This window comes from Cavia porcellus, unplaced genomic scaffold (genome assembly GCF_034190915.1).
Source record: "Cavia porcellus strain 051 isolate PalLab524CR breed Dunkin Hartley unplaced genomic scaffold, mCavPor4.1 scaffold_13, whole genome shotgun sequence".
NCBI classification, from domain to species: domain Eukaryota; kingdom Metazoa; phylum Chordata; class Mammalia; order Rodentia; family Caviidae; genus Cavia; species Cavia porcellus.
Window position 1 is genome coordinate 62,822,401 of NW_026947496.1, and position 20,072 is coordinate 62,842,472.

Below are 20,072 nucleotides of genomic sequence, written 5' to 3' on the forward strand. Positions count from 1 at the left end.
AGAAAATAATGTTGCAAAATAAGAGTAATGTATTTGGTTCCCAAGTGGGTATTCTGATGGCAGAGGCAGCAAGGACTCTAGCAAAGAGAAAACGCTGAGAAGCTAAGCTTAAGTGGTAGTAGCAGAGTTCAAGTTTGTCTCAAAGAGTGGTAAGAGCTGGCCACAAAAACATGCACTGAGACAAGCATTTTGGTTTGGGTAGGCCAGAGCAGGGCAGTGGGAAAGCCCAGGTTGTGACTGAGACAGAGAAAAGAGTTGAGTCTCATCTCATTTTTGGTTATGTAGTATGATAGTGGGAATCAATCCTGTATAAATCACTCAAGGCACTAAATTTTAGAATGCAGTTGGGCATCATCTTCAGGTCCACAGTTCCAAAACATGTTCTGGCTTGATGCGTGTTAGGTCAGAGGAGTTCAGTGGTCTAATAGAAAGTGTAAGAAGTCCTGGAATAAGCAAAGCTAGGTTTTTTGTTTTTTTAACTTTAAGACTTCTCACAGACTAATATTGTAATACAGAGTATTGGAGAAAGAGTGGCTTGTATTTGTTTTTCACAAACTTCTTTGCCTCAAGTTTTTTGAAAGTGTCACTTAAGATATCAGTTCTTTGTAGAATAAATATTAGCAGGGCTGGGAATTTAGGACAGTGGCATAATTATCTGCCTAGCAAGCACAAGGTCACAAGTTCAATTCCCAGTAACCCCCCCCCCAAATAAATAAATGTTACGAAATTCTGTTCCTAGTAGTGGGAAGTGCTTGCAGTGTTTTTGAGCCAAGAAATGATACATTCAAAGGCATTCTTCAGAAAATTTCTTTCCTCAATGTCACGGACTCAAGTGAGAGAGATGGAGGGAGGGAGGTCTTTGGGGGTGCTAGGATGCTTTTTATCAGGTATGAAAAGGCTGACCCTAGATCACAGGATAAAAGAAGAAAGATAAGGTGTCACTGACGTGAAAGAAGTGCCAGGTGACAGGCATAGAGTTGGGCTTACCCCTGACAGCAACACAGGTTCTTTTCTTTAGGCAAAGAAAGTGTTTCTATCTTTAGTGGGTGATGAAACAAATACAGCTCCAGATTTTTATTCATGAACCCTTGGGAGAAGAATAGTGTTACTGATGAAAATCTAGATAAGATCAAGTTTTGGGGGTAGATACATAAAAAGTGTTGGTTTATTGGACTTGAGGTGACAAAACAGAGCAGTAATATCGGCTCCGGCATTTGAAAAGCCAGGACCACAATGGCAGAAACATAGTGCTAAAGAGGGTATCACCTGCAGCAAAAGGAAACTATTTAAGAAGGAAACACAAATAGGTAGATGGGTAAATGGGTGGGTAGGTGAGTTATAGGGGAAAAACAAAACAACAAAATTTTTTTAAAAATCTGTCAGTAGCTCAGAGCTCGTATCTGGTCTGACTAGTACTTTTTTGCTGACCTTTAATCTCTGACCACAGATATCACTTTTTAACATAAATAATTTTTGGCTAAGAATCCAATTAGACAACTGCCATTTATAATGGCAGTAGGAGGAGAGTAAAAACATCTATAATAAATCATTTAGAGGTTTTTTGTTTGTTTTATTTTTGTTTTTTGGTACTGGGAGTTAAACTTGCAGCCTCGTGCTTGCCAGGCAGGCACTGTGCCTCTGTAGAGATTTTTTAAAACACAGAGAAAAGGATGAGTGAACCTTACCTGCTGCAAGGGACTGGGACAGAGGCGAGAGTACACAGGTGTTGGGGAGGTGCAGGGGTGCCTGTCAGAATTCCTCAGAGACTGTACAAGAGCTGCTTCTGTGGAGCAGGGAAGCTGGAAGTTAGCAGTCACTAATGAGTGGGGACACGGCTGAGGCTATAAAATAGGAGACATTTTCAGAAGAAGCAATAGAAGGTAAAAAGCAGGATGGAATTGAGTGACGTGAATTTACCCCCTATTAAAATGGCAGGAGGCTGGGCATACGTAAAGCCTTAAAATGATAACCAGAGAGTTACCAAGCAGTTACCGCCTACCTGCTTGCATTCTATCCCAAACTCGACCAGCTTGGATCATCCAGAGTGAGTGATGTGTCCTGTCCTCTCAGAGACCTTCACCAGCAAAGGTTAGAATGGTGGAGAACCTGGCAGATCACACGGTAGCCTGGGAGAGGCAGAAGCTCTCTGTAGATGTGTTCCTCACTTACCTCATGGCCAAAGATTAACTGGCAGAATTTTCCCAGTACATGTGGCCAAGGGAGCTCGTAATAGTAAAGATGATTTTACCAAGTGCATCCAGAGTGCTTTCTCCCTAGCATTCTCCTGATTCCCATTTTCCTGTCAGTATGCTAGAGGTGACTTCAAGGCAAGAGGTTTCTATTGAGATGGAAGCGTATTAGGACACCTTCAGATACAAGTGTGAGAAATCCTACTTCATGCTGGCCTGAGCACAGGAGAAAATGTACTGGTTTATTCTGACCAAGACATTAAGAGCCTGGCTTCATTTTTAGCTGAATGAAGTGGTTGGTGTTAGGGCTCTGTGTCCTCGGCTTGAGGGTGCTGTCAGGAGCAGTTGTGTGCCTAGAGCAGTGGTGGCAAACTTATGGCACACACGCCTCAGCTGGTTGTTTATTATCATTGAAAGCTCTAAAAGGGTCATCATCATTATGCTAGAGAATGCCAACAGCTCCAGAGCTCACATTCCTGTTGAGGTCATGGTCAGTGGAAAGGACCAAAATTTTCTTTCACAGCAGTCTCTGGGAAGAACTCAGTGGATTTCATTGGCACCCCTGGTAATAGGCCTATCCCTGAACAATCACTAGACCCTGAAAAATACAGTATTGTGATTGGCCAGGAATGAAGCCCCACCTAGATCTCAAGAACCAATTCTTGGAAAGGGATGGGTCCCCAAAGGAAATATTACACGTTATTCCCAAAAGAAAGGGTAGGGGAACAGAACTCATCCTAATATTTCTTACTTTTCTTTCCCAAGAAGATTCTGGTTTTCCTTGTGATAGGAACAATTACTTGCTTCTAAATTTCAACTTTGTAATGCCCTAGAATGTAACAAATTCAGAAGACACTTTTAATTATGCTGATCACAGATTTCACGAATAGAAGTGACTTCTGTGTTTGACTAACTCATATAAGAATTTTAGAAATGATTCATATCTCATTTTGAAAATCATAATCTCAGTATGTGTTAATTTTGTTTTTGCCGTATACAAATGCTACTTGATTACTGTTGCACATGAAGTTATTTGACTACCATGTAATTTGTAATATGCCTAAAAAGCAAAGTAATGAAATGACTTGAAGCTGCAGAATGATTCTTGGCAGGTTTGGTGGGTACTTGGTGAAAAGGAAGCTTTTGTTGGGGCATGGTGCCGAAATATGTTTGTGTGAGAATCTTCCCAAGTTCTCAGCGTAGTTTGACATAGTCTACGCTATCTGACTCTTCCTGTCATCGTTTTCAGGTCTGCAATAAAATCATCTTTCTGATGAGCTTTGTGGGCAACTGTGGGACATTCACCAGAGGGTACCGGGCCATGATTCTGGATGTTGAGTTCCTCTACCACTTGCTGTATCTCGTGATCTGTGCCATGGGGCTCTTTGTCCACGAGTTCTTCTACAGTTTGCTGGTGAGTACCAGGTGCTGAAATATTTCATGTTTGGAGAGCCAAGAAAGTGTCCTCATCTCTCATCAGAGGATCTGCCTTTTAATGTCAGCTCACATGCCTGGTCCAGCAAAGTCAGGGCCCACTGCACCAGCCTTTGGAGGAAAGTATCTGAGAGAAAAGTGACCCAGGACATAGGACAGCTTATGGGAACCTAGAGGTGCATGGTCACACCATGTGCTGTGCACGGCATATCTGGTCTTCTCCAGTAATGAAAGATACCAACTGTCTGGCTCAGGAAATGTTGCCTCTGTGTGCACCTTGACTTTCCAGACGTGGCCAGAACTTACAAGGACAATGTTTTGACACTTACCATCTATACTTCCCACGTGACCCGTTTCTCAATGAAAGTGCATGGTAACCTAAGAATTTGTTTTGAAAGCCTCAAGTCTCATGATAATGGATTTGACCTATCTGTTGATTGGGATACTTTTTGGTAGAAGATACTTCGTTCTAACTCAGCCAAGGGTTAAGATCTTGACAGTCTATACAATAAGTTGGTTCTTTCCTTTTCTTCTGGGCAGATTTTTAAATTACATATCAAGTAACTGCTTACTCTCCTATAGTTGGAGGGAATCTAGATCTGTAGAGTTGAAAATAAGAAACCATTTCCTTGTACATAACACAACAGGAAGTAGAGTTGACCTATCATAAAGAGGCAGAAATGAGAAGTGAAAATCTGAGAAGAAACATGACCAAAGCCTCAGAGTTGACTTGAAAAAGGATGGACTTGGAAAAGAAAAAGAGAGCAAGGAAGGTAGATGATGATAATATGGTTTCTAACCTGGTTCTTCCCACCTCTGTTCCTCAGTTTCTCCATTTACCTAATATAAGGAGTAATCAAAAATAACTGAGTGTTTAAATTTTAAAATCTAATTACAGTAAAAGACACATTGTCATCAGTCTCCCTCAGAACATTCCCCCTTACCTCACACACACTTTCTGAAACAGTTTTAACAGTCTGCATTTGTATCTTAACAAGGTAAAAAATAGAGTGAATGCTGCTACCAGGTAATATCCAACAGGAAGGTGAACTTACATAAACATTGTGGTGCATTCTCATCCACTGTATTCACCAGGTTTAGCACCGTGCAACTTCTGGCTCTTCCCCAAAGTCAAAAAGACTATAAACGATAATGTTTTGAATCAATTCAGGACACTGAGGCAGCCACAGTAGTGCAAACTATAAAGATATGAAAGAGGACTTCCAGAGCTGCTTCAAAAAGCATCAGCAATGACGGGCTAAGTGTGTTTCAAGTGCAGAGGAGTATTTCAAAGGGGTTAAGGGGTAAAGACTGTGACTTTTACTATGGTAATGTTTTTAAAATTAATATTCACTATTTTATTTGTTGTATCTCCCTCACAGAGTTGCAGAAATTACCCGCGGCTGTTCATGTCACAGTCTTAAAATAGCACAGCCATAGAAGTGCTCGCTATTACTGTCTTTGTTATCCTCTGTTCCCTCTCTCATCCAAAACACCATAAAGAATTCACCAAAATTAGCTCATTCCATTAGTTGTAAACATTGGCAAGCTAAATGGAATGGATTATTTTCCCTCATTTTAAAATAGGTCTATCTATGCTTTGAGGTTTGGGGCAAAGAGATCTCAGGATATACTTGTGATTGTCATCATGTGGCCTATTTTATTCATTCTGTATCTGAAATCTTTAGAACCCTGTGTCTATTTCTGAGCTATTTTGTGTCATATAATAATGTCCCTGGATGGGGTTCTGGCTTATCATCAGGGAGATCCACATCTGCCAGTCCAACTAATTCCTGTCCCTGCCAAAGAGAAAAGCTCAGTTGGTTGTCTCGAGAAAGAGACAGGAGAGTTTCCTCAGACAATTCCATCTGTCCCTAGTAGAGTTTGTCTTCTCTGCTTTCTCCAGTTGACTTCATTTATTTTTCTATTCACTTGCATCTGTTTTTGGTCATTTCTCAGTGCCAGTCAGTGCCACTACTAGATGCAGCAGGTGTCATAATGAGACACACAAAGGCCCCATCTCAGAGCGTCACAGTCCAGAAAATAGTAATTACTGACATTTATTGAGTGTTCATTGTATACTCTTGCCCGGTCCTCTCACATTCCCTGTGAGGTACATCCTTCTTCAAATTACAAACCAAGGTCTGGCGTGTTGGCGTTGCCTCCCGTCAGGGTCTGAAAGTGGCAGAGCAGGGTGGCCCCTCAACCCTGTTGGCCCCTAAGTCTAGCCCCTTAAGAAGCTGATGCTTCACACTGTACTTTGTACTCTCATGTCTCTAACCTGTCTCAGAATGATAACAGAAATTCTGAGCCTCCAGTGATGTTACTTGGGTTCAGTTCACTTTTAGAAAAATGTAGTAGGGTTAGTTGGTCAGCCTAGATTGTAGTGGATGCCTTTCCTTTATGTTTCTGGGAGTTCTCTAAAACCTCTGGACTTAGCATGTTTATGGCCTCAAGACATGTTTTCCTTTTAGTGTTAAAAGCAGTGCCAAACATGTCTGGTGAGAACCATAGTTGCAGTACCAAAACTCTTCAAATTGTTCCACAAAGGAAAGCCCATAACCAAAAGAAACTGGATTTCTGTAAAAGTAAAGGAACCTGGGGCTGGGGATTTAGCTCAGCGGCATAAGCACTTGCCTTGCAAGGGGGTCGTGAGTTCGATCCCTAGTACCGATAAAAAGTTAAAAAAAAAAAAAAAAGAGCAAAAAAAAGTAAAGGGACCTCCAGCAGAGAAAAGCCATGTCTACTGGGTTCTAAGAACTTCCTCAGTGGCAGTAGGCACAGAGAAAGGAAGGGCAATCTGGGGGCCAGCAGACCTCCTGGAGACTGGCTGGCCCTGGTCTCAAACCTACATTCAAGTTCTGTCCCAAGGAAAATATTAACACTGGAGGTGAAAATGTGCAAAGTTCATAAGCAAGCAGTTAGCAAACAGAGAAATCCAGATAGTCGGTAAACATGGAAAATTGTTTGTCCTTACTGCTAAACAAAGACAAGCTAATTAAATCAACTATAATTCTGAGTTTCCTTATGACATTAGAAAAGCTTCAAAGCATGATTGTGCCCAGTACTGGTAACAGTGGGGATAAAACAGACAAAATTCTGTACAAGCAGTGAGCGTAAACTGATGTAGCTTTTCTGGGCGGCAATAGACCCTATGTTTCTACTACAACATATATCTTCAAGTTTCTGTTTCCAGAAATTAACCAAAAAGAAATATCTAGATTAGTATTAAAGAATCAGGTAGCGGCTGGGGATTTAGCTCACCGGCATAAACGCCTGCCTTGCAAGTACACAGTCAAAAGTTCAATCCCCAGTACCGACAAAAAATAATAATAAATAAAATTTTAAAAAAATAAGAATCAGGTAGCGAGGTCTTTACTATTAGCGTTATTTATAATGACATGATTTGAAAACTTCTCAATTTTTTAAAAAAGATAATGGTTATGTTAAATGTTTTTTTCATATAGTCAAATACTAGGTCATTTTTTGTAAAAATATTCATGACTATTGGGTGAAAAATACTGGCTTATTGTCACTATTACGGGATGATTTTTTGTAAAGTGATGTATCTACATATTTACAGCTTTTAAAAGTCAGAAGGAAGTTACTTGGTTGAGTGGATGTTTGTAAGTGATAAAATTATTAGTGATTTTTTTTTGTGCTTTGCGAGTTTTTTCAATGAACATGTGTTATTTAATTAGGTTTCCTTCATATAAATAACACATGTTCATTGTTTTAAAATCAGAAATTATAGTCGAATTGAAAAGAGGAAAAAGTCACTTGTCATTTCTATAATTTGGGGCTATGTAATCTCTGTAGTTCTTAACTACAGAAAATAGGAACCTTGTTTGTTATTTGAAGGTAATCTTACTTGCCACTTTGGATTGAGTTGCTGGAAAATATTCTACCACCATAACCAGCAATGCGTAGCCTTTTGTACTCTTCTACTGACTAAATGCCTCTTCTTGCTTCCTTTTAAGGATCCTACCTCACCCACTTTCACTAAAAGAACCAGTTTCAGGGCACAGGTTGGTGTTAGGCAGAAAAGCTAATTGGCCAAAAAATGACCTCATATATAAAATTCTAATTGGAAGGGACTCAGAGATAACTGGTTCAGTCTGCTTATTTTGCAGATGAGGAGCTGAGGTTCAGAGAGGTTAGATAACTTGATCAACATCTTATAACAAAAAAGCTGAGTCAGAATCTAGTCCCTTTTCTCTTGGCTGACTTTCATGTGCACAGTCATGCCCGAAAGCCATAGCAGAGACCAAACCTTCAGGGGAGGATTAGATGTCAGTATGGAGATCATATTAAAACTTAAGAGTATAGCCAAGCCACGCAGTGCATGCCTGCAATCCTAGCTGCTCCAGTGCTGAGGTGGGAGGATTGTAAGTTGGAAGCTGGTTTGTGCAGCACAGGAAGATTCTACCAAAAATCAAACAAACAAACAAAAAAATGGATTCTAATTCTAAGAGTAACCCCAGAGAACTCTCTTCCAATTGCTTACTACACTCCCTCAACCAAACAGCTGTGACTGTAGTTAGAAAACTAGCCATCAAATTCCCGTGCCTACATGGGTGTACCACCTTCTCCCTGGGTGTCCTGCAGTTCACATAAAGCAGCTTCTGTAGAGAGCAGGTCCCCTGGCAGAGGGCAGGCCTAGACTGAGAACACACTGTGGACTGCAAGGGTCTCACCCCTACTAGAGGGGTAGGGGAGGAGAGGAGAGAAAGAGTTTAGAATTACTGGTGTATCACTACCACACATGTCCCTACCAAGTACTGTGTGAACTTGCCTCAGTCTCTTCACCAGAAAATTGATAATTACCATTTATTGTTCTCACTCAGCATGTGAGTATATTCATATGCTAAACACTGTGCATGTGGCCTGTGTATTCTTCATATCCACCAGTATGCACATGAAGAAATTGAGGCTCAGAGGAGTCAGGAACAGAACCTGACCCATGGTCTTAGTAGCCATTCAGTAGCTCAGCTAAGACCTGCACCTGTATTGACCAGAGTCCTTGCAGCTCCCCGGCCTGTAGCCAGCGCCTAGCTTCCCCATCAGGCACTTGGCTCCAGGAGGGTAAGTACAAGAGAGATGGTCCTTCATAGAAACTCAGTAACTACTTCCTAAAGGAATGTATGCCAATACTCTTGTCAGTTTGCCCTCCAGAACTCACATATCCTATTTCCAGGACCTCAAGCCATATCTGGGTACCACTTGAAATTGTTTCTATTTCCCAGCCTTTCTTTTGTATTTATTTTTCCTCATTTTTACCATCTTAGTTTTCCTTGTGAAGTCAAGCAGTGTGTTGAGATCGTGTATTGTGTTTGTGAGATTCAAAGAGTTTTCAGGGTCTATAAACCATGTCTTTATGATGAAATATTGATGTGTTTCTAATATGCCCGATTTTTAAAAATTGTTTTATCATTTTTTTCCATTTGTTTTTGAAGCTTTTCGATTTAGTATACAGAGAAGAGACTTTGCTGAATGTCATTAAAAGTGTCACCCGCAATGGACGGTCCATCATCTTGACAGCAGTTCTGGCTCTGATCCTGGTTTACCTGTTCTCAATAGTGGGCTATCTCTTCTTCAAGGATGATTTTATCTTGGAAGTAGATAGGTTGCCCAATGAAACAGCTGTTCCAGGTGAGTTTGGGGTCTTCATCTTTTTCAATGGTAAGAGAATAGTCCCTGATTAAAACTGAAGGGGGGAAAATAATGACTTTAGCAGTGCAGATACCTTCCCAAAACATGGAGTTGTGAATACAGGACATAAGTTAGCACTTGGTTCAAAGGGAGATACTGTGTATGTCACATACTGAATGTGAGTGGCCAAATCTTGTGTTTTGTTTATTCACTAATGTCATATTTTAAACAAGTAAAACTCTAATGAAGAACTTGGAGACCTGCTGACAATACATGTGAAAAAAAGACATATCTGAGAGAACGTTCACTGAGGTGTGAAATGCGTGATGTCAGTGTAGGAGGGGCTCAGTGTTAGTTCCGTGGGGGAATACCCTGTACATAAGATACAACTTTATAAGCCTTTGTGGAAAAAGACCCAAGAGAGATTGCAGAAAATTGCAAATAGCAACAGTATGATACTTATATTTATCAACAACCTCATGAACATCTTTTAAAATGTATACCCTTAAGCTGCTAGCAGTGGCTATCCCTGAGGCTTTTTTACTATATGTGCATTTTACAGCGAGCTCATTTTATTTTTATCCATAGCAAAAACGAGATTCCCAACTTTGAGAATGAAAAACAGTGATCATATACTTGAGTGACACACAAGTGCTTTCTCTCAGAGAACACAGTTGGACTGCTTAGTGAAATACAGCTGATTTTTGATCAGGTAGCCAGGCTCCCTGCGTCTCAGAACAGACTGGAGTGTATGACCGCTGAGCCTAGGCACCCTGTCCGTTCCCTCCCAAACGTGTATTTGGGCAGAACTCCAGCCTCCATTTGATACCGATTGACCTTCACTGTTGTTCCCTTTGAGTCATGAACTAAACTGGTCTGGACCTGGACATACCAGTGCTTCTCCTATAGACTTATTCTAAGTCTTGCTGGAGTCTGTACATTCAGTAGTATCTAAGAGATTCAGCTGTTTGTCTTAGACGTGCTATTTAAGTACGACATTTTTAGTAAGCCTATAGGAATTGACATTTTTGGCTTTTTTCCCATCCAGATCACCAAACGAAAGTGTAAATCACATCTCTGCTTTGAATTTATATACAGAATTGGAGAGTGTTATTTATGTAAAGAATTGTTTAATCAGCCGTGAATTGGGGGCTTCAAACATTTTAACTATATGCTGCCAGATTGTTCATCATAAAATTTCCTTCTTGCTCTCAGAAACTGGCGAGAGTTTGGCAGGCGAGTTCCTGTACTCTGATGTGTGTAGGGTGGAGAGTGGGGAGAACTGTTCCTCTCCTGCACCCAAAGAAGGTAAGTCCTTGTATCCTAAAGCTCCATGTGAATGTCAGAGTCCTCCAAGGGTTTATAGGATGCAAGTGATGTTGGAAGCAGATTAGAGCAAATACACTGTTCCAATTCAGTCGGTATTTACAGACTAGCCACTGTTTACCAGGGACTGTGTTGTTCTCTAAGAGACAGCAGCGGGCTAGAGGAGACAGGCGGGTAAACTGGCGATCACTAGGCAGTATGCTGAATACTGAGAATGAAGATAGACTACAGACACCCAACTAGTATCAGGATAGGTCCATAATGTGTGTATTACTAAGGAAGAATTGTGAGCAAAGGAGGAGAGGTAGGGTTCTACAGTAAAGTAGCAAATCTAAAGAATTAATGGTAAAATACAGCAAGTTGAAGAACAAAACATGTAAAGTAAATCCCCAATTTATGCACAAGTTCAATTCTGGAAGAGTATTCAAAAATTGGATTTGTTCCTATATTTGACAAAGTGAGTCTTATACCATATACCTGTGAAAGTTTGCAACTCAGATGTTCATAAATCAAAGACTTAATGTATGCAGAAAAAGAGAAGCAAGAGATGATACTAGCAAAGGACTAGAATAAGTACCAAGGCCAAGGAAGTTAAACTTCATCCAACAGATGAGTGGGAGCTTTAGAACAGAGAATGAGTGATGAGTTGCGTGTTTTAGCAAGCCCATTCCCACGGCAACTGGAGAAGGTGATACGGTGGGGTTCTTCATCTAGAAACCAGTAACAATGAGCAGCCTCCAGTGTAGTGCCATTGATCCAGTGGACCTGCTGTAAGACATCACCCCGATGTTGGCATGAGAGCTAGCTCATCAAGGATGTGAAGAATCTGAGGCCTGTTACAGATCCTCATTTGAAAACTGAGATCCTGTAACAGTGCTTAGGCTGCTTATCTGACACAAAAAGACTACACTCTTTGCAGGTAGGACTAGCGTTTAAATTCTAAAAGGATAGAGGGTCTATTTTAGATTTAGTAGAGTGAGAACATACTCACTGGTTGGAGGAGTTAGCAAGGGTTTGTGGTGAGAACAGTACCTAGATACCTAGCTTATAAAAGAATTTTCTTCTTTCTTGTAATTGTCAGCTGGTAAGATGGCATCAAGGAAACATTATTTCAGAATCAGGGGATCTCTTTTCCCGTCACGTTTTAACTGTGTTATGATTGCCCTATTAACAGAGCTGATCTCTGTGGAAGAAACGGAACAGGATAAGGAGCACACATGTGAGACGCTACTCATGTGCATTGTCACCGTCCTGAGTCATGGGCTGCGGAGCGGGGGTGGAGTAGGGGATGTGCTCAGGAAACCGTCTAAAGAGGTAAATGAACCCTGAAGAAAAGGGCCATCTAGGGACAGCAGGAAAAGCCCAGCCAGTGGCCTTGAGTGTGAACTGAATAACAGCCGAGAGGGCTAGTCGGGGCTTATCTCCCGTGCTCCTTCATGTTAGAACCGTGTGGCCAGTCAGCATGTGGAAAGGAAGGGATAGCCTTGTTCTTAGAAGTAATGGTTGTCTCCCTCTGGGTGGCCCACCCTAGCACTTGTCCAGAACCTGCTGGGTGTGTCATATAACACTTGGGAGAATTCATGATGCAGCTGTGGGATTTGATTAATGCCCAATGTAACTTTGGCCTGAGTGGACTTGGGCCACCAGGAGCTGGTCCCTGAGCCTTGTGAAGTAGGTGGCAGGAAGGGAACCACTTAATTCCAATGTCTCTCCTCCAGGAACCCCTCTTTGCTGCGAGAGTGATTTATGACCTCCTATTCTTCTTCATGGTCATCATCATTGTCCTCAACCTGATTTTCGGTGTTATCATTGATACCTTTGCCGACCTGAGGAGTGAGAAACAGAAGAAAGAGGAAATCTTAAAGACCACATGCTTCATCTGTGGTAAGTGCCCTCTGGGCTGTGGCGAGCTAGGGAAGATGGGCGCGGCCAAGGCATATGGGGATAACAACGGCACGAGGGACGAGGTGTGAGCCCGGGCTCCATGCGAACGCACGTCAGTGTGTTCTCTGGAGCCTCTCTCCTGCCCTTGGCAGGAAGCAGGGCTCTGCTTGGCCTCTGTTCTGCTAGGAAGTGTTTGGAGTGATGATGAATTCTGTGCAGCAGTTGCCAACTTGTCTTACAGAATGAAGTTCTGGGGAACAGAAATGTGACATGTTACTTAAGACAAATGCATCTCGGGGGTCTTTTTGTGCTTGAGCTGCCTGAGCTTCTGTTGGTCCCATTCTAAATAAAGTAGAAAGGCAATCTCTCATCCAAATCCAGCCTGGAGATGTCTTCATAGCTGATAGTGTCAGGTTTTGTGTGAAAAAATTTTCATAGAATATGGTGAAAAATTTGAGAGCTTGTGTTCTGTGCATCAGACATGGGTTTTGATTGGGTTTCTGCCTCTTATCAGCCATATAACCACAGTAGGGTCACTTCTCTGAATGCTTTTTCCTGATTGCTAAAATGGGTACAAAAATGGGTACTCCTCTGCATTACATTACGAGTCCTATATGGCATACTGTGGGCACCTGAGGCTAAGCAGCAAACTGTTACTTAAAAGAGGTGCATGGGGTAACAGACATTTGCAGTATAAGTGCAGGAAAGTATAGATGAATGTAAATTAATCATGAGGAATTGGAGCTGAGTCACCATTCCAGGATCATTCATAATAGAGATAACCAAATATCTCTTCCCGGTATATATACTTTAAAATGAATATTTTCTTTTTAAAGATCTTAATTGTTTGCTTTTGTCCCCTTAAAATCTTTTTTAAGCATTTCATTTTGACATAATTTCAGTTACAAAAATGTCATAAAATGAGTACAAAAAATTTCTATATACTCTGCACTAAGATTTCCAAAATATTAGTATATTCATGTACTTTATTCCCACACATACACAAATACAATTTTTCTGAAAATTTAGATGTGACTTGATAACAGTACCCTCTTATTCCTAAATATTTCATATGTATTTTATGAAAACAAAAACATTGTCTTACATATCTACAGTGTAGTAATGAAAACTGAAAGATTTTTAGCTATGTGCCTATAATTCTAGCTACTAAGGAGGCTGAAGCAAGAGAACAACAAGTTCAAGGCCAGCCGGTCTTAAATATCAAAAAAAGGGATATTAGCCTTTAAATCCCATCCCCAGTAACAAGAAATGAAAAGAAAAAGACTTAAAAGTATTATCATTTTCTATAGGCTTTATTCAAAATTTTATCCTTTATTCTAATAATGTCTTTTGTAAGTCTCAGGGCATATGTGGCATTCATTAGTTGTGCTGCCTTTTTTTTGTTCTATGAATATTTTTGAAGAATACAGACAGGTCAGTTACTTCATGAAATGTCTCTTGATTTGAGTTCCTCTGATGTTCCTTAATGATTAAATTTAAGGTTATGCACTTTTTACAGGAATATTCTTCTCAAGTGTGTCATGTCAGGTGGCACTTGGTACCTGTTCATCTTATAACTGGTGATGGTAACTTTGATCACTTGGTTAAGGTGATAATTCCGATACACTATAAAGTAAGAAGTAACTATAATGTTACTTCTTGTAGGTACTTTGACAATTTTGAACTATCCTGTTATTCCTCAAATTAAATATTCTTCCACCAGGTTTAGCATCCGTTAATGCTTAAGAAGCGTGAATATATCACTATGTTGTGGCACAGTGATGATTTTCTCGTTTTATTGTTCCTTCTACATCTGTTAATTGGCTTTTCATTTTAAGAAGGAATCTTTTCTTCTATGTGTTTCTGACCATATGTTGGTATTTTTAACCACATGCACTCATAGGTTTTTATTTTATTCAAGGTTATAACGTTTCACTTTCATTATTTATTAATATTCATTTTGTCATGAGATTTAGCCACGGAGACCCTCCCAAGCTGGCTTCTGTGTTTCTTCATGCTATCATCATTTTTTTTCTTTTATGGAACATGAGAAATTCCAGGGTCAGGCTACCTTGTACCTTCCCTAACCCTAACCTTCCCTAAAACCAAACACTTTTGCAGAAACTCCTGGTGGTTCTTTAATGGAGAATGGTATTTAGAAGCTAGTATTTGGGAGATAGATGTGTTCATTTCTTTTGATGTCTGCCATTCCCTGGGCTTATGAGGGGTGTAAAAGGGTGGCAAGCTATAGGACAAGAGTCTGTATACACGTGGATATATCTACATGTTACATTTCTGTATCAAACTTTATACTAATGAAACAAGATGTGTATATGCCTGCTACTTCTAATTTCAGTTCACCATTATAGAGTTTATCCTATCTTTCTCTCCCCATGATTTGCACAGTTCTAAAATACATAGACACTTGTTTTAGAATTGCTTACCCTTGTCTCTGCAAAATATAAATTTATCAGCCAGAGTTTGAAATTTGTTCAAAGTTCTTTTTTGCTTGATTCATTCGCCTCAAAAAGTTTAACATGTCTCCATTTTGGCATTTACCTGGGAGAAGGGACATCAGTTCAGTTTGCCTGCTGGGGAGAGCACATCACACATGTTCCCATTTACTTCTCAAACACCCGATGGAACCCAGGTGGCCACCTTCCCATTTACCAACAGAGCCAGTAAGGCACATGGAAGTTAAGTAGTAACTGGTGAGTAGCAGGCGTGGGATTCAGGCCCAGGAAGGTCACACTCTTAGCCTGTTTTCTTGTCACCATGTGAAAGTGAATGCATTTACAAGGCCAGTAGAGCCAACTCCCTATAAAGGCAGGAGTGAGCTGCTTCGGTACTTGTTCTGTACCATTGCTGCTCAGTTGGGGTTGGGGGTTTTCTGTCTCTTTTTTAGGCTTAGAAAGAGACAAGTTTGACAACAAGACTGTCACCTTTGAAGAGCACATCAAGGAAGAACACAACATGTGGCACTATCTGTGCTTCATCGTTCTGGTGAAAGTAAAGGACTCCACGGAGTATACTGGACCCGAGAGTTACGTGGCAGAGATGATCAAGGTGAGTGGGAAAGAGTCCTGGAGGGAGGGCAGACTGCGGCTGCGGGGCTGGCTGCTCAGCTCAGAGCGAAGTCCCAGCAGCCCCGGGGGAGCTGCACAGCAGAACACTGAGATCCGATGCTCATTGAGCTTTTCTCATAGATGCGGCACTGCCCTCTGAGCACTGTGCTTGCTCAGGTACCCTCATGACCATCAGGCAGCTGCTGTCAGCCTTTTTCAAAGAAAGAAACGCTTAATTCTGATATATTAGCACAGGGTGATTAACTAGGAATAGAGTCTTAACCCAGATCTACATCTAGATCAGAGTCCACCACCCAGCTTCCCATCTCCTTGTCAGTCTGTCTGTCTTCTCAATAATACCCCCCCCAAATAAGTTCTAGTCTCTAAGAGGTGTCTTAACAGCAAAATAATCACCTAGTATAGTTCAACATTGTTGGGGCTCAGCCTGGTCTTCTGGGAGTTGTGCTGCTAATCATCAGGAAGGGATCATATGATACATAGGAATTTGAGTCCTAGATTAATCATCTTGCTGATGGGAGGTGTGAAGTGCCGTGGCCCAGGAAGAGAGTGTCTGCTGCAGGTTTTTAGAGCATTCTTCTCTGGCAAGCTGCAGTGGAGGCACCACACATGTATTACAGGGTCCCAGATCTGCTGTCCTTAACACTGTCCTCTGAAAACCCTGTGTTTTCCTAATTCATTAAAATGTGTAGATGCCATGTGGTAAACTAAAGAGGCATGAATTGTGAGGTGAAGGGCACCTTTGTGATGTATGCTGGCTCACTTTCAGGAAGGGGCCATATCTGCTACTAAGGCTTCATGATTCACCGCCCACCCGCTCCCCTTACTTGTACAGTCTGCCTATGAGTTATCTTGAAGAAGCCTGTCTGCGGATGTGAATTTTAAGCTTTTTATGCAGATGTGAGCTTTAAGCTTTTCATGGTCACATGCTTGAAGTCAAGTTGGTTCATACAAACATCATTTGTGTGCCTAGACACAGGCAAGCCTCTTTCAGTTCCACTGCTGGCCAGGCAGCTGTCCCATAGTCATATTTCCTAAACACACAGGTTCCACAGGCTCAGGCCTCATGGAGGAGGCACCATAATCTGCAAGCCTTGTGAGACCACCCAAGTAACCCTCAGGACTATCAGGCAGCTGCTGTCAGCCTGTTTCAAAGGAGGAGAAACTGAGACAGAGACATCAGCATAGAACCATCTCACCTGGGCTCCGGAGGGCTTTCTAGGAGGGATACTGTGCTATCTGTATTTTTGAGATTCTTGGGATCTAATTCTGTGCTTCTTAGATTTGAATGTACATATGAATCAATCTACTTAAAATTTAGATTGTGTCTCAGCAGTCACCACTAGTATTTGCACCAGCCTTCCAGGGGCCACCAAAGCTACTGAGCTGGGACTCGCCCTTGGAGTAGTACAAGGCCAATAAAAGAGACAAAGCAGATACTGATTTAAGAAATTGCCACCCAGAGTGCTTACAAGACTGCTGAGGAGAAATGTTCCTAATCCTTTCTCTCTGGGTAGTCCTTTCCCGTCTGTGAAATTCTTTCACACTTAGCATTGTGTTTCATCATTAAAATTGCCCTCAGTGGGAAACCAGGAGGAAGGAACTTCTGGGGTAAGGAGAAATGGATGAGGCATTCTGGCAGAGATGACTTGTAGAAAGGGTTTTGAAAAAGTAAAGGTAAGGAGTCAGGGTCAGAGATGAGCAGACTGGAAGCTGGAAACATGAACACAGACAGAAGAGGTAAAGGCACAGGTTCAGGAATGGGGATGATGGTGTTTATCCCCTTAACCGCCAAAAGCCAGGTTAGGGTAAGTGACTGGGCTATGAACAGCTCAAAAGGTACCAAGCCTGGTTCAGGAATCACACTCTCCCCACAGCCCTGTGTCAGGAGACAACTGGGAGGATGCTGGTGAGCTTTGGCCAGGTGGGAGCAGCCTCCTGCAGGTAGGAATCAGGAATGTGATGGGTGCAATTTCCAGGGTCTGAAAGTGATCACTGAGAAGTCCTCAGATCTTTTCTTCTCCTCTAGTTGTTAGTGCAGGCAGATTAAACCTTCTGTGACCAGCATGCTTGCAAACACAAAGCTGTGCATATCAGATAATGACCTGTAGTTTCCCTTTTGCATTCCCTTTCTCACTTTGCTCTCTTCTCTCCAAAACTTTTTGCATGTGCCTTGTCTTCCTATCTTTTGGAGGTTAGTTCTGATGGAGTTTTGGGGTTTTTTGGCTCTTTTTGTTAATCACTTTACGGTTACAGAAAAGCCTAGTGCCCTTTGGGGCTTCTGTCTTATTCATTAAGACTTAAAGGAGTCTTATGAGCAGTCACTTGATAAGAATTAAAAGCCACCCCTGTCTGCCACCCAGCCCATTGGAGACCTCTGCACAGTGATTCTCTGAGAACCTGGCCATTCAGTTTGCTTCCTTGTACAGTTGTCAAAAAACCTGATAATCTGTGGTATAAAGAATTTGTAGGGGCTGGGGATTTAGCTCAGTGGCATAAGCACCTGCCTTGCAAACGCACAGTTGTGAGTTTGATCCCTGGTACCAAAAGAAAAAAAAAAAGAATTTTTAACTCTGAATGTCAAGCTTGCTGAGGAGCCAAGTGTTTTGAATGATATGTGATGGTGCAGAGAAGTGTTGGAGTCTCTGGCTGGAGGGCTCTGCCTTTTCCCCAGCACTGCTTGCAGCAATGTCTCATCTTAATGCTCCCAGAAGTGCATCTGCCACAGCAGGGAAGGAGCAAGAGGTGCCAGGCTACACTGTTTAGCAGACACGGACACCCCACACCTGTAATGGAGCAGGCCACATGTCCAACTCAGTCATACCCAGGGAGGAGCTAGGCTTCCTGCTCACTTCTCCTGGAAGTTCAAATCAGAGGATATGTTTAACAAGTCAGGCCCAGGAGGCTAAGAGCAAAGGAGAGAGCAGGAGCGTTTAATATTTATTGGGAGAAAGTGAGGCAAGTCAGCTGGGGGCTCAGCACTCTTGTACTTATCACATGTACCAAAAGAAATCTTCAAAACAGGCTCTTTGGTGGCATGTGATCCTTAAGCACGCAATGGTGGAAGGCTGAGGATGTTTAGTCCTTCTTCAGTTCTCCTTTAGCCCTTGGTTAACATCCCTGGAGACGTGAAATGACAGCTACTGAAGGCAAATTCAGCAGGACCAAGTGGAGAAGGCCATAGGTAGCCACCCCGAGGGTGGAAAATCTCCCCAGGCCCTAAGAATAGCTCCTTGCAGATCAGCGCTTCAGGGATGGCAGTAGGTTTTCTCTTAAAAAGCCAGCATCTGGGAGCAGAATCTGCCTGGGCATGAGACTGAGATGTGTTCTTAGAGACCCCACCTGACTCTGGGAAGATAAAGGTGACTAGCCATGAATGAAAGTGGTGAGAAGGGTGGCTGTGTGCTGGCATTGATGCTCCCTGTCCCGGTTCCCCTTTGGCGGCTGCCTGGCCATCTAAAACACAAGACAGCTTTCCTCAGTCCAAAACATGACCTTTCTAACTCCTGGAACTTGCCTTCAGCTACTGCTCTCTGTAAGTGGAAATTGGCTGTTTCTTGGCATCGCTGGAGGGAGAAAAAGGAGGAAAATCTGAAGAAACTGTGCCTCACAGTTGAGAACTTCATGCTAGCTGTTCACTCACAAATTAATGTTCACTTCAGCAAAACAGATCATGCTCTCTCTTTTTTTTTTTTTCTGGTCATCTCCTTTCTTAATTCACTGAAGGTGAAGGTATTTCTGACCAAAACAGGGCCAGGCTAATAATGCCCACTGTGAATCCATCTCTATTCAGCTATTGGATCTAGAAGCAGGAGATCCAAAGTTTGATTTTCAGATGTGCTGCTTCATAGCTGTGTAACCCTGGGCAAGTCATGGGTTGTCACTGACCCGAGTTTCCTGTCTGTAAACTGAGGTTAATCCTACCTCACACATCCGTCATGTGGCAGTGAGACAAACAGATGAGATCTGGTGGGTGGTGAGCACTTGTGGAGGAGTGCAGAGAGGACGCAGCAGGCTCAGAGCGCTGCAGCCAGGAAGCAGAGCACCTCAGGCGCTCTGAGGATACAAAGCGAGTTTCATTACCAGGACTCCGAGGCACCTTGGCTGTGGGCATGTTGTTACTAAGAGAAATCAGACTAGACACGTTGACATTTTGCACTTCTGTGGGAAAACCCTGTGTCCTCCCCTCTCTCAAAGTTAAATCCTTCATTGTCCTTGAGTTTAGAGGCAAGCATGGTGGGTGTCCAGCTTTCTCAGTTGTCAGGAAGAGGTCCAGCACTTGTGAATTGTGTTCCTTGTATTTAGTGGTTTCACCTGCTTTCACTGCCTGAAATTACACTGGAATTGATTTGAGCGGCAGTCTGTGGGTTCTTGTATTGTAGATTGTGATTTGCTGATGACTTTTCCCTTTGCCTGAGTACCTGCTGGCAGGTGAGTCTGTGATTTGGAAGTGAAGGGATACTCACCCTTCTCCCCTGCAGCTCACAGCACACTTCCTACAGGA

General features: G+C 42.2%; 1 protein-coding gene across 1 annotated transcript in view; it reads left to right on the forward strand.

Annotated features, from left to right (window-relative positions):
- Nucleotides 1–20,072, forward strand: part of Itpr1 (inositol 1,4,5-trisphosphate receptor type 1) — a 329,142-nt gene that overhangs the window by 288,500 nt on the left and 20,570 nt on the right. The window contains exons 55-60 of the mRNA XM_063260287.1: nt 3,439–3,603; nt 9,080–9,275; nt 10,491–10,583; nt 11,776–11,915; nt 12,320–12,485; nt 15,391–15,551. Coding sequence (XP_063116357.1) covers nt 3,439–3,603; nt 9,080–9,275; nt 10,491–10,583; nt 11,776–11,915; nt 12,320–12,485; nt 15,391–15,551 — 921 coding nt within the window. The remainder of the gene's footprint in view (nt 1–3,438; nt 3,604–9,079; nt 9,276–10,490; nt 10,584–11,775; nt 11,916–12,319; nt 12,486–15,390; nt 15,552–20,072) is intronic.